This window comes from Hippoglossus hippoglossus, chromosome 14 (assembly GCF_009819705.1).
Source record: "Hippoglossus hippoglossus isolate fHipHip1 chromosome 14, fHipHip1.pri, whole genome shotgun sequence".
Taxonomy (NCBI): Eukaryota; Metazoa; Chordata; class Actinopteri; order Pleuronectiformes; family Pleuronectidae; genus Hippoglossus; species Hippoglossus hippoglossus.
The window spans coordinates 3,170,327-3,196,118 of NC_047164.1; the positions used below are offsets into that span (position 1 = coordinate 3,170,327).

At 43.1% G+C, this 25,792-nt stretch overlaps 1 protein-coding gene across 2 annotated transcripts; it reads right to left on the minus strand.

Annotated features, from left to right (window-relative positions):
• On the minus strand, positions 1-25,683 carry arhgef12b (Rho guanine nucleotide exchange factor (GEF) 12b). 2 transcript variants are annotated; one of them, XM_034605631.1, is made up of 37 exons: positions 24,955-25,683; positions 16,955-17,046; positions 15,602-15,700; positions 15,416-15,465; positions 14,775-14,832; positions 14,361-14,560; positions 13,327-13,404; positions 12,947-13,180; positions 11,805-11,930; positions 11,546-11,644; positions 11,236-11,346; positions 11,033-11,131; positions 10,903-10,945; positions 10,277-10,382; positions 10,042-10,179; positions 9,904-9,936; positions 9,605-9,719; positions 9,301-9,406; positions 8,783-9,022; positions 8,499-8,643; positions 6,203-6,372; positions 5,977-6,123; positions 5,331-5,416; positions 4,601-4,726; positions 4,310-4,424; positions 4,076-4,176; positions 3,727-3,804; positions 3,535-3,610; positions 3,289-3,456; positions 2,837-2,924; positions 2,674-2,754; positions 2,516-2,595; positions 2,090-2,383; positions 1,750-1,995; positions 1,462-1,661; positions 847-919; positions 1-762 (listed from the first exon to the last, which is right to left on the minus strand). In XM_034605631.1, the coding sequence occupies exons 1-37, from the start codon at positions 24,984-24,986 to the stop codon at positions 749-751; spliced, it is 4,347 nt and encodes a 1,448-aa protein (XP_034461522.1). In that variant the 5' UTR covers positions 24,987-25,683; the 3' UTR covers positions 1-748. The 2 variants fall into 2 exon arrangements, with proteins under 2 accessions (XP_034461522.1, XP_034461521.1); XM_034605630.1 differs by having other exon boundaries at positions 6,203-6,375; positions 24,955-25,682.
• Between the last annotated feature and the right edge of the window lie 109 nt (positions 25,684-25,792).

Here is a 25,792-nt window from a genome sequence, read left to right on the forward strand (position 1 = left end):
GTGGGAGAAACATTCAAATCAACAGAAAGGTTGGAGACACCGTTCATTTCTCTGAAGGCAACGAAAACTCATCCGCAACTGCATTACCGGCAGATTCTTCTAAATAAAATAAAATTTCTGCAACAAGCTGCAGCAAAATGTCCAATTCCAGCTTTTAAATTCAAATGTTCATGCTAAGCAAGGCTAAAAACCTGTGGAGACGTTAGGGGGGTGAACGTATTTCTATGAATTTGGCCGATTTTTTAGAAACCCAATCAGTTTTTTGAGAAGATATTGAAGTGTGTATAAAATAAGCAGTGTGTGTTTAAACGTATATGTAGCGTGAGGTTCAGCTCATCTCTTATTACAGACATTTACATCAAGCTTACAGCAGTGCTCCGAGTCCTAAATCAGAGAATCCTTCTGTCAGAGTCTCTTTTCCTTCTCTGATGTGCATCTGTGCGACTTCACACCCTCGACTTCTCCTTTTCATACATCCAGTGTTTAAAGATAACTTATGTAGATGATTATTATTAAAGCAAAAAGTGACTGAATTATCCTCCAGTGAATCCAAAGTCTCAGAGCAAAAACCTGGGTCAAGGATGATGGTGAAAATGATCCACTGATTGTCATATGTGCCTGAAGCGGGAGCAGAGACACACGAGTCCTCCATTGTTCAAGTGTTCAGAGGTCGGAGGTCCAGAGGAGAGTGATCATGGAGGAACGTGAACTCGGCTCCTACGGTGACGAGAGGCAGACGAGTCCATCATCACTGGGTCCCGTCTGCAAAACATCAGGAACACAGATGAACACAAACGTTCAAAGTGGATGTAAAACTTCCAGGTGACCGGGAGAAGTGAAACCCACCGTTGTTGTCGTCCGAGTCAGTAGTTGTGTCACTGTGTGTTTGTCGCAGCTCGTTGTATTTCAGCTCCACCTCCTGGAAACACGTCATCACCACACAGACGGGATTTATGAGTTAAAATGGAGGAATCGGAACATGACGGAAGAAAAGTGTGAAGAGTTTTCTTGTATTAAAATGAATCAGTGACTCTGGAAACAGGTGAATTTAGTGTTAAACGCTGTTAGGACACCAAACACAAAACCTACGACAGATTCGTGAGTGAAGAGAGAAAACGTAAGGTTAGCTATGTGAAACGGAGTTCGCTGTTTAGTTCAAATTATTACTTTTTAAATTTGGCGTCAGCTTCTTTAACAGGTTTAAGATTTTCCTGCTACTTTAAATTAATTATATCGCTTTGATTTATTGTATTTATCTTTTCCCAGGATTTCTGGTATTTTAATAGAATTAAAACAAACGATTCTAAAAGCAGAACTGTGATTATATTACCGTAGCATTTCCCAAGTTTCTAATTGTATTCGTTTGATATATTATGTGTAAATAAACATCACTGAATTAAAAGAAGAAAAGAAAACTTCTAGGTTTTCGTAAACGCAGCCGCTGACTCAGACGTGCGATACCTTCAGATGCTGCAGGTCGGCCTGTAGGAGGCGCAGGTGGGTCATAAGCTGCCGGCTGAGGTTAGGACCACCGCCCCCTGTCTGCGAGGAGGAGGACAGCAGCTTCCTCATGTCGATCCCCACGTCGCCTTCTAATACCACGTTATCGTCGGTGCTGCTCTCCTCGGATCCTGCGCCGAAGTCCAGGACCATAAAACCACCTGGATGGAGACGCAGGGCAGGCGAATTAAATAAAATTGATAAGTAAACTTATAACAGGCAAAGATCCAGACAGAAAAACCTGTTCACCGTTGCATTCGGTCGTCTCAGACAGGCCTGCGTGTTCAGACGGGAGCTGGGAGTCGTCTGGGGGTGAACCTGAAGATGTCTGGCTCTCGTCACACGTGACAGACGGCCCCTCGTGGCTCCCAGACAGGGAGTCACCCCGCTGACACCCGGGGGCCCCACTGGGCTTTAACTCCTCCGTCTCCCCTTTCTCCTCCTCTGCCTCCCGGCTCAGCATGTGGTTGAAGAGAGCCTGCTTCAGCACTGCCACTAGAACAGGAAAGAACGTGTTATGATGGGATTTTTCCCTATCTGCACGTCCAGATACTGATCGGGTGAACTGGCCCTTTAATGTGGAACTTACACGTCCTGAGAGCGTCTTCAGCTTTGGACGGGGGAACGCCGAGCTCGTCCAGCTCGTGGCTTTCAATGGCGATTCCCTGACGTGAGCCCTCCTGCTGCAGGAAGGGCAGTCTGTCGGCCAGCTGTCCGTCCAGGAAGGCCTCTAGTTCTGCTTCGTCCAGCTCTTCATCCTCCTCTTCCTCCTGTCGGCCGGCCGCAGCCAGCTCCTCCTCCTCATCCTCTGATTTCAAGCCATTAAAGGGGCCGATGCTCGCCGGTGGAGCTTGAGTGTCCGGAGAAGAGATGGCATCTTTTCCTGGAAACATAAATTTGAATTCTGGAAACAGAAATTTGAATTCAAAATGAGATAAAGTACATCAGAGGAAACATTTTATAAAAACTATAAAATTGATAGTTATAGAAATAGAAATATAGAAACATGACTTGCTTGAGCTCGTTGTCCCGTTGGACTCTTTGCTCGGCCTGTTCATCCCACTGTTGATGATCTCAATGGCGTCACGCTCGGCACTAAAACACACTCGCACACATTAGAACCGATGAAATATTTAGACCTAACAATAAACCTATCGGCGTTATCGGACTCACTCGGTCTGAGCTGGAGCTGAGTCGCTGTGGCGAGGTTTGGCCTTCATGGCGTCAGCACACTGCGTGATCAGACACTGCCACCTGAGGGATCAGAGGCGAAACGGCAGGATGAGAACTAAAGAGAACAGACGTCACGTCGTGGTGTTTGTGGGGAAAGACTCACATTCTCTGATCGGACACGGTCTGAGCCATCAGCTCGTAGATCTGAGCGCCGTTGTCCGACATGGAGAGCACGAAGAACGACTTGTTGTCTGGTGAGAACAAAATGCAACAGTGATAAATCTCATATGTTACATAAACATCATGGATTTGCTTGTCAAGACTAGAAATACTGCCTCGGTCAACCAGTGCGGTTTCAGTCTACGTCATTATTAAGACTCATAGGAAGTGACTGTGACCTTTGACCACTTATATCTAATCAGTCAATCCATGAGTCTAAGGGAACATTAAAACTAAATTTTAAGAAATTCCATTCTGGTGTTTTTGAGAAATCGTGTTCACATGAATGAGACTGACGGTCATCCCGAAAGCAGAAATGAAAGTTTTGGGATTTATCCTCTGGGGAACATGAATGTCTGCACAATCTTTCACGGTACAGGTGTTAATAGTTCTCACCAGTTGCCACAGGACGAACCAGTACAGTGCTGAGTTTGATGATGGGGCTGAAGATGTTCTTGGTGTCGGTAACGCTCGCCGGATTCTTCCCGTGGAACTTGAGGATCAGACGCTCGTCCTGTTTCTGCAGCAAAACCAAAATGTCCTCCAGCAGAATAGTGTAGAGCTCTGAAAGTAAAACGCTGGTGAAGCAAAACTGAATTGTTTCTTAAAATAACATTTTCACGCAGTGGTGCGTTCATGTACCGATGGTCTTGTCTTTATTGACTTTCCAGGAGAGAGGTCCCTCGTGCACCATCTTCCTCTTGGTCAGGTCCAGGTTCTGCAGGAAAAGAATCAACTTTCAATATAACATCAACATCTCATCCACGTCGTTGAATAAAAGCTACTTCACTCTCTTCACGTCCAGAGCATCAGAGGTGGCAGCTGGTTTCTTACCTTCAGCTCCAGGATCATGGGGTTTTCACTCTGTTTGAGAGACGAGAGATCCAACCTCCTCTGATACTCCTCCAGCCTCTGTTCACACAGAACGCAACTCGTTAAAGGGGTTTTAAAACACTGGATATAAGCTGAATCATTTCAGAAAGTATCTAACAATATGCACATCCAAACATGTTGAACACAAGGTGCTGGACAGAAGCGATGAAGACGAGAAATGTTCACGCACCAATTGATGCTATGACGAAACATAATATATGATGTGGACATATTCTCTATAAAAATTAAATCCCCAAACCTCCAGTTTAGACTTAAATATGAGATTCTATGATGATTCTCGTGTCTGTACCTGTTTGTTCTCGGCCTCCTTCACAGCCTGGTTGACGTGGTTCAGGATCTTTTTACAACATTCACCAGCTTTCTTCACCTTCTCCCTCTCCTCACCGTCCTCTGAGGGAGGATAAACAAGCAGAACAAACAAGAAATCAGTGATGAAGAAACCAAACGTCCATCATTCTCCTTTGTGAAATACCCACTCTGGTACTTACAGGATAGTAAAAAACCCTTTCTGTCATGTTTGTACCTGTGTACTTGGCGATGTTGTCCAGTAGCAGCGGGTACTTGGTCAGTCGCTGCATCTCTACAGGGATGATGTCTTTGAGCTGCAGCCTGCGACACAGACGGTTGCTCTCGGCTTCCTGAAGACGACACGGTGGGAAATATATAACATTTAATATGATGAACATGTCTTTACTGCTATTCCCAAGGTTTTAGTGACGATATTAGACTTCACGTGTTAAAATATTCAAAATGACATAATTTCATTATTAAACTAGTCACGTCCTTGTATTTAATAAATCAAATTTGTGCTGACCTGCATGAACAAGTTGAACCTCTGGTCTTTCTTCTTTTTGTTCTTGATGAGCTCCAGAGCCGAAGGTTGGTTACTGCAGAAAGTTCCCACCGCTCGTTTGATCTTCTCCTCTTCGTCCTCGCTGAACTGGAACCAACAACACGGACACGTTTACATTTACATCATCTGATCTGATCAACAACATCTCAACAACCCACAGGAAAAACTTCAGGTTCAACATCAACACGAGTAAGAACAAACTTTTCACATAATGAAACATATACAGCTTTTTAACTTTTTAATGAATTCATACTAATACAACTTTGGAAACAGCTTTATTAGTGTTTCATTATAATTTTTCCCTCTGAATCCCAGTGTGGACGTACTTTACATTCCCAGGACTTTATTTCTAATAAGAGTGATAAACAATAGCAACGTACAAAAGAAGCAACTGAAGATAAATAATGAAATAAAAAGTTTACAGAAAAAAAAGTTATTTTCATGAAGAGTTTCTAGAAGAAACGACGACACCGTCCTTCTCTCTGATAATCAGAGCTGGTTTTGTTTTTCGTTAGGATCTGATAATCCTAATTTAACCCTTGCACGACAAAGGATTTTGCTGTAAAACACAGTGCCTGATAAATCCTTTTGTAATCAGCTCGACTTTGAGTTGCTCTCTGTGCGTAAGGGGAGCCAACATTAAACTGCAGCCTGTGTTTAGGATTTGAATTTGAACAGAAACGTGTCTCACCCAGGCCAGCAGATCGTCTCCGATCTGACCGATCACCGACGTCTCGCTCCTCTTCCTGGTGGCCGTCATTTGTTCTGTTATGGAAACTGTGGAGCACAGAGATAAGATATTAGTGTCCAGATCCCAACATGTGGTCATGAATCTTTCATTTGTTCCCCAGCAGCTTTGATAATGACTTTGAAGATGACAACTGAACGTTTAGCTGAATTGTTTAAGTTGTTTTCATCATTGAAACAAGCTCTTTGGCCCCTAAGAGCCACCAGCATGTAGTAAGATTGAATAAAGATGGACTAAGTGGCGGAAAACCATCTTTCAAATGTGAAATTTGACTATTTTCTATGGCACATGTCCCATTTGCTAACATGGAGAAGGCAGGGTTTATGAGCTATACTGCAGCCAGCCACGAGGGGGCGATAGAGACGCTGTGGCTTCACTTTTAAGGAGCTGTCATGTCGTCCATCTTTATTTACGGTGTGTGGTGTGAACACAGAAATATGTCACCATCTATTAAAAACATTGTATTTACACAGATAATTAAACCTCGACCTGGGTTGACGACTTATATCTGGTGATGTATATATACACATTATATTTATTACAGTGGAATTCAATGATTTGTGTAGTAGTGTGTGTGTGTGTGTGTTACCGTGCAGCTGAATGATCTCCTCCAGGTTAATAAAGATGTGCTTGATGTCGTCAGGGGGGAGGACGCCGTCTCTGTTCAACCTCTGGTAGAAAACACAGTCCAGCACCTTCAGCATCCGCAGGTGGGCGCGCTCGGTGTAGAACAGCTCTGACGGCGCACAAACAAACACGTGTGAGCGAATATAAACCGTGAACGCTGGATATTTCACGTGTGATTCCTGATTTACCGTTGATGACCTCCTGCCGTTTGATCTCCTGCGGCGTCAGACTCTCCAGGACGCCGCGGCTGACCAGAGCCTGCCAGTTCAGAGGGTCCTCCTCGCACTCCGCCTCGCCTCCCTGGTCGTCCTCGCTCTGGATGTCGGTTGAAGTGGCCGCCGCACTCGGCACCTCCATCCTACCGCCGAGCCAAGACAGAGAGAGAAGGGCTTTTAAGAAGATTAATAAAAGGAGCAGAAAGGGGAAGATCGGGGGGGGGGGTTTACAAGCTGTTACCAGCATCGCTGTCGAGTTGCTCTTTACTTGTTGGTTTTAAAGAGAAATCATCATTATTTTAATAGAATTCCTGCCACATTATCCCCCAGTGTGATCGATTATTAGTCTGCAGCAGCCGTTAATGTCAATGAATTATTATTCTGCAGTGATTTCAAAAATCTATTATTCAATTGCTACAAACTGGTTGTGGCTTCTCGAACGTGTAGATTTGCTGCATCTACTCTGATGTGATATTAAACTCAATGGGCCTCATTTACTAACAGTGCGTACGCATGTCTGACGCACGAATCTGGGATTCATCAATATGTTCGTACCTAAATTTGGTGATGAAGGCCCGGCTGTCCTAGAGAACGTAAACACCCTTTTGACTGAATGCATAGTGTATTAAAACTCCATTTATTTAGATAAACATAGTAGATAGACTTTAATTTACTAATGCATTGACCAAATGTATGTTTCTGGATAAAGGGGGCGTCACTTTAACCCTGATGTCCAGACTGTGCGCGTCACGTCACGTCACGTCTCGTGTTGTGTAGCAGATATGTGTCGAATCAAACAAACACACACATCAGCACTGTACGTGTCCTAACAACCTGTGAGCAGTGCTGGTGTTAATTGGTAAAGTGTAAAGTGAGCGCAGGTCAGAGGAGGAAACAAGAGACACGGGACGACCGGACCTTCACTGTGCGTCGGATCTGATCCTGGAGCAGCGGAGTCCACGTGCACGTCGCGGTGCATCTAACGACTCCGGTGCTCAGGTCAGTGCGGGGCGCAGCGTCCACCGCCCCAGGTGTTACAGCCCAGGTGCAACTCCGTTTAAACATCGTCACAAAGTGCTACACAAAAGTGTGTCCATTGTGTCGTCCACCTCCCACCTGCCACTCGTGCTGCTGTGAGAGTCTTGTGTATTTTACCTTTTAGCGCGGTCTCTCAAAACTTCAACTGTTCTGCGCACAGCTCGCCTCATGACAAACGCACATGTCCTTATATGGAGAAATGGGGGCGTGGCAGTATGCTAATCGCGCACAGAGCGGACACGCGCCAGGTGGTGCGAGAGTAAGAACATTTCTGCGCACATGTTAGTAGATGAGGCCCAATGCCTTTGCATTTTGGATTATTTGGATATTTTTGAGCGAGAAATGGGGAGAGAAAGTTGGGAAGACACAAAGCAATGGGCCGGGTCGGGAATCGAACTACCACACGAAACACCGAGGACCCCCATGTTTCACAATGATCTACTGTACATGAAGTTACCACTTTAGGCTTAATCTATATCAGTTTATTGACTAAATCCAAATTAATTGGCAGATTGTCTGTGGGGACAATAACCATTAGTTGCAACACCACAATAACTGATTCATTTCAGCTGATTACAGTTGACATACTTCATACTTCACTAAAATACTGAATGATATTCACTCCTACAGTTTATAATATAAAGGTTTGTTATACTGTTGTTATTTATTTTCTTTTGTTGTGGTATCTATGTGCAGTAAATGCCTTCTAGTAGAGTTCTATCCCACTAGAAGCACAGGACTTGTATTATTATTGAAATATGATGTATTGTTATTATTAATATTAATATTTTCTTGATCAGTTTTCCATCACATGTGCACTTAACACTAAAGGCTTTTGAGTATTATACGTTTTTAACAGTATATTTATTTTACTGTTGTGGTGACATGCTGGTAGTTGTTTATGATCATATTATCAATGTGATTCTAGAATCGTTGATCTAAAGTTTATAGGTTTTTAAAGTAGAGTGCTCAATGCATCTACATGAACTATAATAATCTGGTAAAGTAATAGTCCATCACATGTTCTGCTGCAGCTGACACAAAAAATATGTAGTTTCCCTTCTTGTTTTCTGTTGTAATATTTCTAAAATGGATGTGTGATAATATTAAAATGATGCTCAGCATGTAGAACACTTAACCCTAACCCTTAAATATCTCAGCACCCCTTGATTTAGTTCCTCTCCCGTGTCCTACATGGAGGGAGACTAATACAAGAAGATCCTGTAAATACCTGAACGTCTCCTGCTCTTCCTCCTGCAGCTGCTCCAGGTTGGAGGGGCTGAAGTCGAACTGAGTGGGACTGAGGACGCTCTCCTGCTGGTCCCCACACTGCAGACCCTCGCCCAGTCTGGGCTGGACGGGGAAAGGAGACAGATCTGGAGATAACGAGGGAATAAAGTGAGGATTGTTATCTGTGCATCTTTCCTGGGAAACATTTTGAAGTTCGTCTCTTCAGTTTCCTGAAATTGCACTGATTTCATCTGGGCACGTTTTAAAACCCTGCAGATTTCTCACTGGAGTCGGAGTCCTGTCCGCTGGTGTCCGAGGCCTGAGCGGAGGGCGAGCTGTGACTCTGGGATGTAGTGGAAGGTGAAACATGGAGACCAGCGTCCGATCCCTCGCTGAGCAGACTCCCACGGATCCGTCCGGAGGAAGAAGTGGAGGCGGAGGGGTCGGGCTGCTCCGGGATGCAGACGGCCGGCTGGGAGAGCGGCTTTGGTGACCGCTGCTTGCTCAGCTCCACGGCTTTACCCACTGCACACAAACGCACACACACACACACACACAGTCACAACACTGATATCTGTATGTACACACTCATAAACACTAGATATGATAAGATATTACTATTTGCCTCTTTCCTGCCTCTTGTGAAAACGTCTTGACTGATCTAAGAGCAATTTCTTAAAGGGACAAGATTTTACTGGTTTATTACAGTTGCAATAAAACAAGGCGCCGTGCATGAAAGGATCTGGGATGTGACTTATCTGTGATATTGTAAAATAACATTAAACTGCAGGTTTTATCTTCACCTGACGTTGAATCCACTCTGCTCAGGCGTCTGGGCGGACCGAGGATGTTGGGGAATCGGGGCTTTTTCACCTTCTCCTCACCTTCTCTCTCAGGTTTGATGCTCTTCTGTTCGTTTGAATGACAGTTTTTAAATATTAAAATATCTGCTTCACGGACACTGTGGTAAAATTAAATCAGACTGTAAGAAACTCAAAGCAGTTATTGGACTTGATCTGGACACTGTGCTATTATTCAAATCAATGATTTCCCAAGATAATCGTGATTAAAAAACACGTGTGTACGTTTCTGAAGAAGCGATCGCACCTTAATCTTGGGCAGGAAGTTGATTCGTGCTCGTTTATGTTCGAGTCCGCGCGGCTCCTTCACTTTGACCCCGAGGTGCTTCATGTAGGTGAGAATCACGTACTGCATCGTCTGACTGCAGCAGGACGCGACGTCAGGCAAGAGGCACATCGTTGTTTTATGAATATCGCACATTTGATATTTTATGTATATAAGACTGCTAACATCTGCTTTCTACAATCTAAAATATCTGAATAGAAACTGAAACACTATACAAATAGATTGATGATGTGAAAGATAAGGAAACTCCCTCCTCTCACCACTTCTCCTCCTCTGACGGCTGTGACGTCAACCTGCAACACACAACTCCAGGTCAGCGCACACACACACACACACACACACAATGACTCTAACAACTGAATATTCACTCATCTTCGTGCACGCGCTCAGACACTCACAGGATGTCCTCTATCTTGGAGATGATGTGTTCGGCACAGGAACATTCCTTCTCTAAACCCTGTTGATCTTTTCCTCCGTCGACGTCCAGCTTGGACAGTTCGTCCTCAGCCAGAGTCAGACCCATACTGCGCTTCTGTCTGCGCACACAAACACACAAAACACACAGATTCCAGCACATGGGGATGGCACCTCCTGAAACGTGACCTGTAGGAGGTTCCTATCGAGAGGTTCTACCTGAAGTCGTCCAGGTTCTTGTGCAGGTCCGGCAGCAGCGAGTCCTGTAACAGCTGCGTGTACTGTTTACACAGCTCCTCTGGGATTAACTCCAGCCTCCGCTTCTCTGCGCCGACACAGACACACAAACCAGAAACAGTCAACCTCAGGATAACTTAATGCAGCTCTAACAAATTAAACTGGAATGTCCCTCAGAGCACATATAGGGCAGAAAAGTCCCTTTAAATTCAATCAAGCTGCATTGAAATTGGACATATTAATGGATATATCACTCCTCTATATTATTTTTATCTAGATCTATTTTATGTTCTCTGGGAAAACAGTAAAAATGTCGAACAAAACATCCTATTTCACAATGTTACAGAAAGTGAAAGAAATCCAGATCTGCACCAAAATTGAATGAGCTCTTTCCTGACTCATATCAAATCCTTCCACCAGGTTTTGTAGATATGTAATGTTTGTGTAATCTTGTTCACAAACAAACATAAAGCAGCTTTATTATGGGATCAACCCTCCCACCTGTCCATCAAGCATCCTTAGCGTGTTGATTTAGATGTAATGTGATTATTAGCCTGTGATTCTCAGTGTAACAAGGATAGAAATCAGATATTAATATTCTTTCATACCCAGTTCAGCTGCAATCGTCTCCGGCAGTGGAAGTTTCAGATTCTGCAAAGGACAAAACAGTACAAACCATTCAAGGATTCAGAAACTTGGTCAGTAGGGAAAGGAAACTGACAGCGAGAGTGAATTTACCGCTGTTCGGTCCATGAAGAGCGAGTGGAACTCCATGAAGAAGCGTCGACTTTCTTTGGAGCTGGTTTGTTTGTGCATGTCAGCGTAGAGATAACACAACTGTCACAGGAAAAACACACAAATTCCGAGTTATATATCACTGTCATTCTTGTTTCATGTATTTACTGTGTGTGTGTTTGTGTGTGTGTGTGCGTGTGTTGTACCAGAGGTGAAGGGTCAAACTGGGAGACAACATGATGGAGGAACACAGCGAGGTGAGCCGGCCGAGTCTTCAGCAGGTCGATGCTCTGGAAACAGCTGCACTGACCATTAATCTGAAACACACACACACAGACAGAGACAGAGATAGAGAGAGAGAGACAGAGAGAGAGAGAGACAGACAGACAGACAGACAGACAGACAGACAGACAGACGCAACTTAATATCATTGTTTCATACATATTTTTTCTATGTTTTCGAATTTAACGCAATTTTCTCAGTTTAATCCATCAGCAGCTACTGAAATATAAATACCTGCTCTTGCTGAGAGTCAAAGTAGTCGTCTTCTGCTCCGATGATCTGGGGGTTGAGGAGGTAGGGAGGGCTACCCACAATGCACTGGGCAACGGAGTCCTGTGGGACAGATTGAGGGTTAAAACTACAGACACACAAACTCAAATCATTCAAACTGAAAAAGAGAGAGTGTGTGTGTGTGTGTGTGTGTGTGTGTGTGTGTGTGTGTGTGTGTGTGTGTGTGTGTGTGTGTGTGTGTGTGCGTGCGTGCGTGTCTTACAGTGTCAGTGTTATCCTCAGCGTCAGGCGACGAGTAGAGGTTCAGTCCGTCTCGCCGGCCGATGTTCGGGCTCTGACAGGGCGTCTCTCTTTTCCCAGGATTCCCTAGGAGGGGACTGCTGTGCAACTAACACACACACACACACACACACACACACACACACACACACACACACACACACACACACACACACACACACACACACACACACACACACACACACACACACACACACACACACACACACACACACACACACACACACACACACACAGGTCAACCCACAGACAGAACAACACCACAATTAAGCCAAATTGATTGTTTAGTCTGGTGCTGAATGCTGGGAAATCACCACAGACCAGGACCATTTCACCCCTATTTATAGAAGCGGTGATAAAAGGTTATTTGTTTTTATAGACGTCTGTGTGACTCATATTTTCAGAGGCACTTCCTGTTGTATTTACAATCAGATGGTGGGTACTCCTACAGTAAACTATTAACAAAATGCACCAGTGAACAGCAGCATCTAATCCATGATAAACTAGAGCTACTGACACTAAGTAGAGCGCAGACGTCGGCTAAGGCCCAACAGTTTCCTTAAAGTATTTAAATATATATATAAGTTTATGAGCACGTTTAGCCCCTAAAATAAACAATGATAAATCCTTGTAAGACAGCAGGGTCCTTGGCCCTAATAAGAAAATAAGCACACATATTTTGTGTACTTGTATATATATATATATATATACATATATCTTTTGTTTTTTAATTTAATGATCTTAACTAGTAGTTCCATTGGAGAGCAGCCAGATCAAACCTCTCCCTCACATTTTTATATATGTGTATGTAAATCTGTATATCCTGAATATGTGTAAACTGATAAAAATCTAATCAAGATGAAACTGGAGGGTATCTGTCATTTTCTGTAACTGATAAATATGTAAAATGAACAATACAACTTATAAGTGCCATTGATTAACTTTCTGTTCATCAAATAATAAAATAATTGACAGCATCTGCCAAAACTGGATTATGCAACTGGCACAACACCTCCACCCAAATGAATGTACAATAAAAAGTAAAAAATACTTCTGGGTTAATGGTTCACCACAGGGATAATTATGATGTGTCATTATACTCACAGAGTGACTGTTCATCTGGAGCCTGTCGTTGACGCCGTCCCCCCACGAGGACGAGGTGGGTTCCCTCAGCGGGGGCCCACTGTTGTCCCCCTCCTCAGCCTCCTCACCACTCCTGGACACAGCCTGTAAACCTCTGCTGATCTGCTCCTGCAGCAGCGAGATCTGCTTCTTCGCCTCCTGCATCTCCTTCACCAGCTTCGGTCGAGGGTTTCTGCTGCACTCCTCCTCCTTCACCTGCCATTCATCCCAGAAGAAGCAGAGGGAATGACAAATTACTGCCACGAATTATATAAACAATCCACAATCTCTAGACTCGAGCGCTGAACTAATTATTCCCCTTCGTAAATACAGGAAATACAACAAGCGATGTCACTTTGTACCTCCAAGTCCAGCTGCTGTTTGGTGAGCATCTTCTGCAAACTGTCCATCTTGTGGCTGTGTGTGGTTTTGCTCTCATCCTACAAAACGAGATAACGACGAAACACTGAGTCTGAGCCGAAGATGAAATAAATGTTCCTGTAACACTGTGACTAACGTGAGAAACCTTTGCAGACAGATTCATGTGAACCGATGAAGAAAGAGAAGTGAAACCGATGAAACTGAAAGAAAGCAAGAGGAACAAGGTCCACATCATAAATTAAGATTATGACTTCATACAGTGACAGAGCACAAGGGCCATAGTGAGGAAAAGGAAATTGAGGTTTCGAGAATAAAGTCGTTATGAGGATAAAGAAAAACAACTATTTTTTGTAAAACTACTACTTTTTTCATGACAAATAATAATCTTCTTCTCACAATCTTCCTTATTCTTTCCGTTAAGTGTCTCTAATGCTCCATCGTAGTAAATAACGCTGAACAATCACGATAACTGATTTTAAGGAACTCAAGTCTCTAGTTCAACAAGTTCACCGTTACCACGACGATAAATTGTTGACACAGTGCATTTTGGTTAAAGTTGGCAGTAATGGACTGAGACGACGTGACTAATGAAAAATAACGAGCTGTGGGCTGAACCAGCGAGATAAGCTCCTCGTATCACGAAGCTTATCACAGTTTAAAACAACATCGTGGAGACCGTTAAAGATCCAGCTAGACAACGTGAGAGTGGAGCTGCAGGACTGACTCACACTGAGACCAACATCTCTTTAATACAGAAACAATGTTCAAATTCACTCATGAAAAGTTTTTATTTCTAAAAGAACAACATGAAAATCTAACAATCCACTTTTCCTAATATTTTAAATACTGCTTTAACACTTTTAAATTCTTATTTTAACTTTTGTTTTCTTTATTTTTGCTGAGAAAAGTGTAAAATAAATAAATAAAGTTCATTCATATTTTTTTGCATTATTCATAACATGGCAGATGTGTAAAAAATGTTAATACATTTATTTATTTATTATTAAATCCTTACCCCATCAGGCAGAGGGGAGGCGCTGTGCTCCTGGGGGCTGCACGGCTCCGCACCTGACAGCAAAGGGGAGTGCGGCACCGAGAGAGACGAGGGTGAACCGAGCTCGGCCCCTTCGTCACCCTCACCCTCGTCCTCCTCCAGGGGGATCTGAGGGAGACCCGGGGGCCTTCCCAGCACCGTGAGGGCCACATAGGAGCCCGCTGCCGGAGAGACGGGAGTCGGGGAGAAGGAGAGAAAGAATAATTCTGAAACTCTCAGGAAATTAAATCTCAGTATTTCTTGTATTTCTGGAGCAGCCAAACAAATGGTATCAAGTGATTTATGAAGTTTAGACTTATTGCTCTTGGTAGGAAACTTTCTGTACTTCCAATGTGATGCAGAAACGTGCAGCTACAATGAGAAGTGCATACTCACATTTGATCAGCTTTACAACCTCTATGTGGTTTGAATGTGTGACTAAGGTCCCGTTGACCTGAGAAGAAAAAGCATCGGGAGATAAAAGATTTGTCAACAATTTAAAACATAAGTAACAAATATATATTATCATTTTTTAAAGGGTAAAAAGGTTCATTTTTCAGAGGGGTTTTTCCACTTGTGTGTAAATACAACATCAGGATTGTGAATATAGTACAGATTTGTCAATGTATTTTAAAAAGGTGATTAACAGTGGCTCTCTATATCTTTTGTGGGATTTGGGATAATTGAAAACATAATAAACATAATCAAATATTTTTTAAATTCATACCTATGTAATCACCTAAGGCATTAACATATTGCACTGAATTAAGTATTGGTCATGCTGGGTATAACAACACAGTTCAAATACAGTATGGAGTTCCACAAGGGTCAGTACTGGGCCATCTATTATTCCACAGTTTCATATTCTTGCCTGTTAGTTTTCAAAAATTACCATTTTATTATCGCTTATTATTATTTTAACTTAAAACTTACTATTAGGGTTTTCAGCATTAGTAAAAATGCAGAGTTTAGCTATGAAAAGATGAATCTATATCCTTAAATAAACACGTTTTAACTGTTTACAGACCCAGACTCACCTTAATGATCCGGTCTCCTGTCTGAACACCAGCTCGCATAGCAGCTCCATCTATAAGAGGGAGAGAGAGCCGAGTCAGAGACGTTCCACAAGCGTGTGTGTGTGTGTGTGTGTGTGTGTGTGTGTGTGTGTGTGTGTGTGTGTGTGTGTGTGTGTGTGTGTGTGTGTGTGTGTGTGTGTGTCTTACCTTCTTTGACCAGCTGCACAAACACAGGGTTGTCTCCGCTCACCGTCAGCCCGAAGCCATTTTCATCTCTCTGGATTATCACGCAACGCTGGACGAGACCTGACTCACACACCATCGAAAAGAGGATCTTCACAATAAGAGTTTGTGTTTTTGTTCGACCCATAACCATAATATTAAATAGTGTATTTTATAAAAACCAATGATTATATTTGTTTACATGTCACATGTGGTGAGGACAAATTAACAACAATTATTAACAAAAGTAAGAATCTAAGCGGACTTTTGCAGGATTCTTCCGAAAAAGAAATTCTGGCACCGAACATCTGGAATACTTGTTGTCTGCTGGAGTCAAATATCTCCACACAGGAAGTGACAAGTGAGGACAGTGAGAGAGAGAAAGGGTTTTAAATAGCAGCCAGTTCTCTTTCCAAGAAAAAACTGGAACCACCAGGACGACGCTGCTTTCCTCTCTATAATCTAAAATCTATAGATAAATCTATAGAACGGCTTAAAGGAGACATATTCTGCTCATATTTGTCTCCATCATTTAAATTAGGGTTATTCCTTGAAAAGGTTTACATGCTCTAATTTACAGAAAGCACATCATTGTCCTCAGACTGTCCACTGCTGCAGCTCCTCTTTTCAGCCTCTGTCTGAAACACAGCTGGCCCACTCACCTTTTAAGTCTGCAGAACTTTTAAATTTACCAAAAAAAAACTTGTATAACACCAGAGGAAATAAACAAAAGTCTCCTTTAAGAAAATCTAAATGCTCTTTCATCCCTGACGCAACACAAATGCAATCAATCGATTAACACACACACAAGAAAGAAATCCCATGACCATGTGGCAGACGTGACCAGCAGCAGCCATTTAAATCGACCAAGCTCCTCGAGACGCTGTGAAATCAGCCACTAAACTCAGCTGAGTCATTCACGTCCCTGAACTCTGCAAATATCTGCAGCATCAAGGTTTTTTCCTGTGGCCGCTGAGGAAGTTCAGTGACTCGCAGGCTCCGTCTTCAAAGACGTATCTGAGTGGATAATTGGTCGTCTTCTGGCCTCCGTGAAGGAGCCTCAAGACTCCAGGGTGAGGAAAAGGGCAGGAAGGATTAATGTCGACCCCTCAACCCAAGAAGCAACCACCTTAACAACTTGTTTCATCCACACCACCTCTGTTCTCCCCCCACCTCACCAGCCCCTGTGGCAAAGACTGAGGCACAGTCAATGATTTAAAAATGTAGATTGGTGGAAAATGAGACAAACCTCAGTGAGATTAATGTTGACATGGATTTTAAAAGCGTTCGACAGAAGAAACAATGAAAGAAATACTAAATTAAATCTGTGTTTCTTACCTGTCGGGTCAAATTCATGTTTGAGGGAGACGGGGGATTTGTCATTCTTAGCCTTCTTGTCTGTGGGCTCCTTGTTGAGAATGTTTGGGGTCCTAGAGAAACAAGGTACAACGTGAGAACACGTAGAGAAAACATCCAAAAAGTTATTTCCAAGATATTGGTGTCAGATGTTTGTACAGAGGGAATCTTGGGAGTTTCTATTTATACATATAAACAGCTATAAAGAAAATTGACTTTGTTTTTAGGACTAAAATGTTTTATAAATCAGGTTATGAATGAACACTTTTGTAACAACCTTCAGAATATGTCTGATTTCTTTCATCAAGATCCACGAAATATTCTCAGAGAAATCAGGGAAAATGTCAAAAATGTTAAAGAAAGCTAAAAACAAAACTCCTGCATCCGCCCCCTGATCTGGATCCGCACCAAACATTTAATAGGCTCTTCTTTGGGTCACATCCCAAGTCGCCACAAAATCTAATGGAAGTATGTATTTTTTTTTTTAATCCTGCTACCAAACAAACAAACAAGGACGAAAACAAACCGATTAACTTGGTGAATTTGGCCGTAGATGTATGAAAAAGAGAAAATGGTCTTCCTCGGACTTCACAGGGTCGCCGTGTTAAATACCCACAATCCATTTTGAACAAATCATGCAATACAAAATATACAAATATCATAGTAGATATCAAAATAAACATAGGCACATATAAAATTAATTTCACATCAGTAGCTGGTCTTCAGGCCAAACAGCCGTCGTGGAAACTATATCATTTAAAATCATGTTCTCAAAGTGAGATGATAAAGTTTGAATCAAGTGTCAATAGTCAGACTTCAACAGTCTCCATGTAAACTCTGCTTCTTGGTATTTAAAACCCCTCATGGGAGCGTAACCTTATGGTGGCCGTCCATTTATTAATAGAATACGTTCCCTCTGCTCATCCTCCCCCCCCCCCCGTCCCCGTCCCCTGTCCCCGTCCCCTCAACAGCTCCGACGTGTTCCGCAAGAGGGGGTTTCGTTTGTGCTGCTGTTCCTCCCTCGGACAATGGGGGCCCTGGGCTTTTAACAATGGCTCCCACGTCAGAGCTAACTTACTATACTGTGGCTTTGTGGGACAGATTCCCGGAAACGGAGGCTCAGGGTTTTTTTGGCCCCGCTCCAGTTTCCTGAATGTGGGAGAAGGCTGGGAAAGAAACGGGGGGGGGGGGGGGGGGGGGGGGGGGGGGGGGGGGGAGGAAGGAAGGAGGAGGCACAAGAGTGTCTTTGAGGGAAGACAGGAGGAAATTTCAGCTTCGCTCGCAGAGACTGAACGATCCTGAACAAAACTCAAACTCCTCCTGGTGCAGAGGAAATGATGAGATAAATCAAATCCTGGGATTTCAGATTCAGGGAAATTTGTGTCGAGCTCCTGGAAACAAAAATGGACCAGACCAAACAGCTGATCCCGACTCTTCCCTCTTAGACACAACAAAACTGTCACAAAAGGGTGAAATCACGTGGAGTAGCAGGGAGACAGCTCTCTGAGGGCCCACTCGGGGGGCCCCCTCGCTGTGGTCGGAGGAGATTAGGAGCTGATAAGACTTTGGCGAGACAACGACAGGCTGCATCCTGCTCAGTGGGTGGCAGCTAAGTGCTGGATAACAATGAGAAATTCATCTTTCAGCTCCAGATATTTAGTTCCTTTTTCACAACTTTTTTTTTAGAAAATCTGCAGCTTCAGGATAAATCCGTCCCACCGAATGACTCAAGCTGAAAAAATAAGAGTTGCTGAGTTGCAGGAGCTATTTTAAAAGTCATAATAATATTACCCATTTGGTGATGCACAGCTCGAGCTGAGATCGGCACTAAACAGCAGCTGAATCATCACATCGAGAGAATCAACAGCTTTGATTAAAGTAAAAGCACATGTTCACAACTCCCACAGTGCATTGTGGCAAGAAACTCACAGTCCCCAGGCTTTAAATTATGTGACGTGACACGATAACAGCAAACAGAAGTTAAAAATGACTTCGTTGGGAAACTAATGCAAGAATCAGTAGATTTTATCAGTTCACTTTTAGTTCTCGGGGCAAATACACCAACGTCACGTTTTGTCCCAACTGCAACGACAAGGCATCTCGATTTGGTGACGTCAGAGCAATTCACGTCTTTGCTTTGCTTCTGGCAGCTGAGGTAAACTTTTATTGACGTGTTTAAATATCCTAAACTCATGGAAAGAATATGAGGATATGTTTAAAATTAAAAGTGGTGACCTGGAGGCTCGTTTCATTATCCAGGAGCATCCATACAATAACAATGAGGATATGATTAAAGAAAATGTCTTCTTCTTCTTGTCACTTATCAGCTGACATATAAACACTAATACCTATGAGTCACAGACTAAAAATAAAGATGGCTGACACGTGTCCACTTCCTTCCATTGTACAAAAAGCTCTAATAGCCCTGATATCACTGCCGTCTTGCACCGATGACGTGATTTAGAGTCAGAGCCTCAGCTGTCAAATCATCCAATAAGTAGTTAAGCAGAAACTTATCAGAAACGTGAACATGGCGAGGAGGCTGGGTTGATCACCACCAGGGGGCGATCTAGAAGATTTGGCTTCACTTTTGGGGCGCTGTCATGTCGTCCATCTTTATTTACTGTCTATCAGCTGATAATATTTGATAAACCTTCCAGTATTTGTTGAACATGCGGTGAGAAAGTTGCCGAAACGTCAGAACAGTTTCCCAACATTACAGAGATAAGGCCCCTGAACGCCTCATTAAGATCTGATGCATATTTTCTGTTGTGCTCAGGACTCTCTAGTCACCAGAGGTTCACAAACAAGTTCACATGCACAGGAAACGTCTTCGTGTCCATGTGAAAACTTTACTGGCACCGCGATTAAAAGGGAATTATTGATTTACTTAATGAATTCGTGCTGGGATACATGTCCGCTGGCTAATTTGCGCAGGTTCTCTCTACTTGCCTTCGTGCACGGTTATCAAACAAGGAAAGAGAAAACGTGCAGCGATCCACTTGGGCCCCAGATGCCAAAAATACCAGACAATTCCTCCGGGAAGATAACAGCAAAGAACTCGGCTCCAGAGGCCGGGAGACAAAAGTCCAACAAGAAGGAGAGAAGCTAAAACTCCACAAACACTGGAGCGCAGTGATTGTCATGAACAAATTAAGATATATAATAAAATACAACATGATTTAACTGATCACTCTCCCTACGCAATGTGTGGCACTTAATATTTAAAGACATGTCACAAATACATAGTTTTATCTTTTAAAAACTGCAATTTATTCCTAAAACAGTTGTTCAACCGCGGAGGGATACACATCTGGGGTTTTCCAGCAGCTGGATGGTGCATCTCAGTCTAAATTGAAGTACAATGTGTGTGTTGATGAAGGAACATGTCACACAATCAACAACAGTGTGGCTCACTATTGGGTTTTTTGATGGTGGACACAGTGGAATCTAAAGTAAAGCTGCTTTCAGACCAGCACCAAACCCCTGATATTCTCCTGGAACCATCCAGAGGGGAAGTATGTGGGAACGCAAATGTCGGAGTCAGTTAATGTGGAGTTTTTCCTCCCAGCCCCCTATAAAAACTCTGGATAATGTCAGAGTGAGCCCACGTGCGAATACAGCAGGAATATAATAATAACAATAAACTTTATTATTAATTTTATAAAAATAAAAACATGTTAAAAAGTTATTTGTACAAATTATAAAAGCGCAGGCGTGCGGGCAAGTGTAAGATCTCGTTAAAGGCTGAAGTAAAGAGAAATGTTTTAAGTTTTCTTTTAAAAAGACGTTTCTTCACATGTGAAAGACAAACTAAGGAAAAGGTCCGAAACCAAATCTCCAGAACTCGGGTCTGGAAACAGCTTCAGTGAGATGCATTCACAAGACTTGTCCTTTCATTAAACAATAACTTCCCTGGTTGATTATCGGAGTTTTCAAAATTAATGTTTTCAAGTCTGTTGCATGAATGAATCTTTGTGCGTTTGCCTCTGATGTCACTCGGCTCCGACCGCAGCTTCACCACAAACATCCAAATTCAAATTTAATTCCCGGCAATTATCTAATCAAGCAGCTCAACGCATGTGAGACTCGTCCAAACACCACACGAGGGTTTAGAACAACAGTGTTTTGCATCACTCGTTTTGAGTCTCTTTGTAGATTCTGTGTGTTTTGTTTTTTTAAATGAGCTCTTTCAAATTATAGGAATATTATCAGTTGCTTCATGTTGGATCTCAGGCCCAGCAGTGATGTGTGACACCAGCAGCACTGTGCTGTCACTGAGCTGGGACGGCCCGGTGGTCTGGTGGGCCGGACAGACATTGTTCAGCAGTGATGTCACCACTTCCCGTCAGAGCCCGGGCTAGGTTGAGGGGGTGCGGCGGGGGTGTGGGGGGGGTTGGGTGGTCGGCGGGCGAGCAGGCGGGAAAACACAAGGATCAGCAAAACTGTGTGACAAAGAGCTGGTCCACTGCCTGCAGCCATTCAGCTTCATTTCACAGTTTACTGTACATCACAGATCTGAGCACTGGGCTGACACGACGTTTTCACCAAACCAGTTCATGAGTCTGTAAAATGCAGCCCTGACGTGTGAGGGGGGGGGGATCAGTGATCGATGATGTGCTACAGCTGTAGTAAGTGTGTCAATGGGTGAATGTGATCAATGTAAAGCACTTTGAAGGTCACAGACAAAAAAGGTCGCTAAATAAAATGCAGCCCGACCTGTGTGATTCTCCGTTATAGTCGTGCAAAAAAAAAGGAGAGAGGCGCAAACTTCGAGCAGAATGCATCGCACATCTGGAGCAGAATGTGTCACATCTGCACCTGCTGCTTTAGTTTCGACGCAACAAATCGTGCAAAGTGGGAGTAACAGCACTTTCACGGTCTCTTCTTGACGTGTTGCTCTCAGTTGAACAAGTGAAAAGTGACGTGATGAGGATGTGTGAACACTGAAAAGAAGGAACCTCTTGTAAACCGTGTCTAGTTTCGAACACCTCTACACATCAGGATGATTCCTGAGTAAAGGGATTGACAGATTGTCTGTTTCCTCACTTTTTAACGTGTTTGTGACGTCAAACATGACTCACCGAGGGAAATGAAAAACGGAAAGGCAACTGGCAATGGGAGGTGGGGTCAGCCACAATTTCTTTCGAATGTTTCACTTCATTTAAAAAACTTCTACTAGACTACGTCTCAGAAAAACTACGTGGTCACACAGCTACAAATCGGTCCATAAACTGTGAAGTTGTTTCCGAACAAACTAACCTCGTAGTTTAAGACTTTTCAGTCGTCTTGTTCTTTACCCATTTTTAGCCATGTCCAAGTTCCCAGATCTCAGTAATTACTTTCGTGAGTCCAAGGTTACTGGAACCGATAAAAGCAACGGCCAAAGTAAAATAAAACCCAGGTTGTAATGAGCCAGAGTTTTCCTTTAAAGGGTCTAAAAGCCGTCTGCCGAGACCCGTCCTGCAGGGAACTGTGCTGTTCCACTTACAGACACCGTGAGCCCATCAGGACATTCACAGCGTTCTTCAGGAAAGACGGAGGATTCAGTCTGTCCCTTGAGTCCAGGCCGACAGGAGGACATGTCCCACTGGGGGTTGTCACATCCTGACAGTAAAATGTCACAAACGTTAGGAGAAACCAAGCAGGCTGCTCACCCTGAATTCTTCTCACTGAGAAACCCTTGAACGACGTCCAAGATGTGACCTACCCACTTCTGGAGCCGGTACAAATGTTGCCCCGGCAACTGGACCCCTTTTTTTTTTTTTTTTTTTACCGACCAGGCTGCAGCAACAACTTTAAAATCCACAGACAAGAGTGTTGTTTGAATAATGAAACAAACTCAACGAGTCATAAAAGAGCAGCGACGCCAGAAAGTACCCGAGAGATGCAAAGTGAAGAGTGGTTGTGTCTTCTCCTCTGAGCTGGAAGAGAGTTCTCTGACTCAGGGAAGGATCAGATAACAGGAGCAGAGACGTAAACTGATTCGCAAGTAAAACAGTTGTTCTGAAATGGTTCTAAATGCAAAATGAAACAGATGAAACCAAGACGCTGCACAAATGCTGCCATCTTGCACCAATGACGTCATTTGGAGCCAGAGTCTGCACAGTAGGGATCGGTGGGGGGGGGGGGACAGTGCCATGACAGAAACATTCTTTGAGAAACATTTATACCATTTCTTTCATTTATTATTTTCTTCTGTTTTGTTTTTATAGCTTTAGGCCTTTAAAAGGAGCTGAGAAGATTGAAACAAGTCACGTGGGTTAAGTCCGACGGGAATAAAGACACACGGGGGAAGCAGTTACCCTGTTTCTCTCCAAAGCTGAGAAATACACCAACAACACTTCTAATGCTCGGTAATCAAGAACCTGTGAATGGTTTGTTTTATCTTTACACCAAGATACAAATATTCCCTCAGCGGTTTTAGGGGGAGTCACTTGATGGAGCCATTTCATGACAAACAACATTCAGAGGCCATGATCATACGCAGCTTCCTGAAGTCTTATCTTCACAGGGAGGTTGCCAGGTTTGACATCATTGTGTTTGAACGGAGACCAAAGCCTTCGCTCGCTGACTGTATCTGGAAACTCTGCTAGAGCCCATGACCCTACAAAGAAATAAGCTTTCTGTCTTCATTCGTGGATTTCCAGTGTTCCCAGTCTTTATGTTAAAGAAGCCACCAGCTCATCCAGTCATGGTTGACGTAAAGTATTTATATCTGCTGACTGTCCCTCTGTTGTTTATGATTGTAAAACCGTATACAGCCTTAATGTGGAAACCTTACTGAGAATCCAAACTAGGTCTGCAGAGAAGAGGCCAATTGTTCTAAAGAGCAGCAGAGCCGACGAGCGGCTCGCTCCTGTCTGCAGGCTGAAGGTCGAAAAATCAAATGACTTTGTTTGAGTTTCCGAGGCGGTCATGTGTGCCTTTATTTTGGCGTTTCCTCAGAGGAAATTACTGATTACTGACTGTACAAATACACACAAGTTACCGGGGATGGAATTTGAAAAGCTGAAATTCAGGAATTGACCTTTCAACAACATTCTCACCTCATGTTGATTCTTATGTGGGAAACTGGCCAAACGTGTTTCAGGTTGGTATCAATAAAATCCAGGAGGTGCAAGAATAAAGGACGAGATAAAGATCAGGCTCGAAATAAATGTTATTCCTGTGTTTGTCATCTGATCATAGAATCAAGTTTCTGTTGATGTGCTCAGGTTGATGTGATTTTAAACTAGTTTGTGTATAATTCTGCAGCCGGTTACCAGACCAACTGTCAGTAACACTCATGTTTTAACCTTGTTTACAATGATGATGCACTTTAATGTCAGTGAAACATATGGAGGTGTCATAGATCCTCCATCCTGCAAAAGACATGGGCCTGTTTCACTAAATACTAACAGACATGTTTACACGGGGGCATATCGATCCCTCAACCGTCAGAAAGTCAACACAGCAATTTGATCAAATCCTTCACTGAGCAGACAAACAAATCACGTTCACATCCGTTTTTTTTTTTTTTTAGAGAGAGGAGACTTTTCAGAACTCCATTGAGAAATCGTGTTGTTTTGAACTTGCCTTGAATTTCCCAGATCGACATTAGAGACACAACATACTTTAAGGACCCAGGTGGAATATAAAAGGCTTGTGCTTGTTTCGGCCTAAATCAATTACATCAAAAACGTTTACATTTACTAAAATCTAACTTCTGAAATCCTGTCGAATCCTCAGACGCCATCGTCTCCTCGCACAACGCAGCATGAGGAGGGTCAGCAATTCTAACCAATTTAAAACACTAAGATTCACTAACTTGTGGAGACCTGGGGGTTTATATTGAATAAAGTTAATGCCGAATTTACCAGAAGACTCAATCAAATAGCAACATAGCTTATGTCATGTTATATTTCTTAAAAGTGCTTCCCAACAATCAAAACAACTTTAAATTAGAGGATGTTTAAAGGAGTTTGGCGAGTTTCACCTACCTGTCAGTGAGTGTGGACTGTGTGACACTCATTGGGCTTCCCTGACGAGTTTCCGAGGATTTCACCTAAATAACATGTTCACCATAAAATCCTGCTGTTATTTATTAAAACGGCTCCTTCATTCTGTCTCCTCGGTGTGAACGAGTCCTTACATCCATTGGAACAACGTTTAAATCCCGTTATTCAGCTGGGAGGGGTTGTTAGAATAAAAAATCCCAGAGGAGCAGAAATAGTAAAGTTGATCAAAAGTTTATTATAAGGACGATAATTAAATATATTAAATCCAAGGAATGAAGAGAACTTTTCTTTTCCTCTTTGGGGTGTGAGTGTATTTCATCAGTCAGCTCCTGTTTGCTTCAGAAAACACATCTGGAAATGTTTCCCCCAACTTTTCTCACATTTGACTCCAAAATGCAGAATTATTATCTTTTTAAGTCGCTATTGCTCCTCAGGAAAATCCTCCATGAAGAGGCTCAGTCGGTTCCTGGTGTCCGAGGGAAAGTTACGTCAAAGTCTGGCTGCAGGATCCAAAATGAACTTTATCCGTCCTGTTGTTTTTGACGCGACGTCCGGAGTTATTCCGCAGATCAGAGTTTCTGAAGCATCCTCCTCCAGCTCCGTTTGTTTTATTCACCTTCTAATGCAGAGTTGTGGGGTTTTCAGTGTGATGCAAAAGGAAAAAGGAAATGCTTCCTTCCTCTCTCTCTCTCTCTCTCTCTCTCTCTCGCCCCAAAAGACTAAAAACAGGAGGAAAACCCACCTTCCATCCTGTTGCGTTCAGGAGCTGCTCGTACATCACAAAACTCTCAGACCGGTGGTGGAAAAAGTACCAAATATT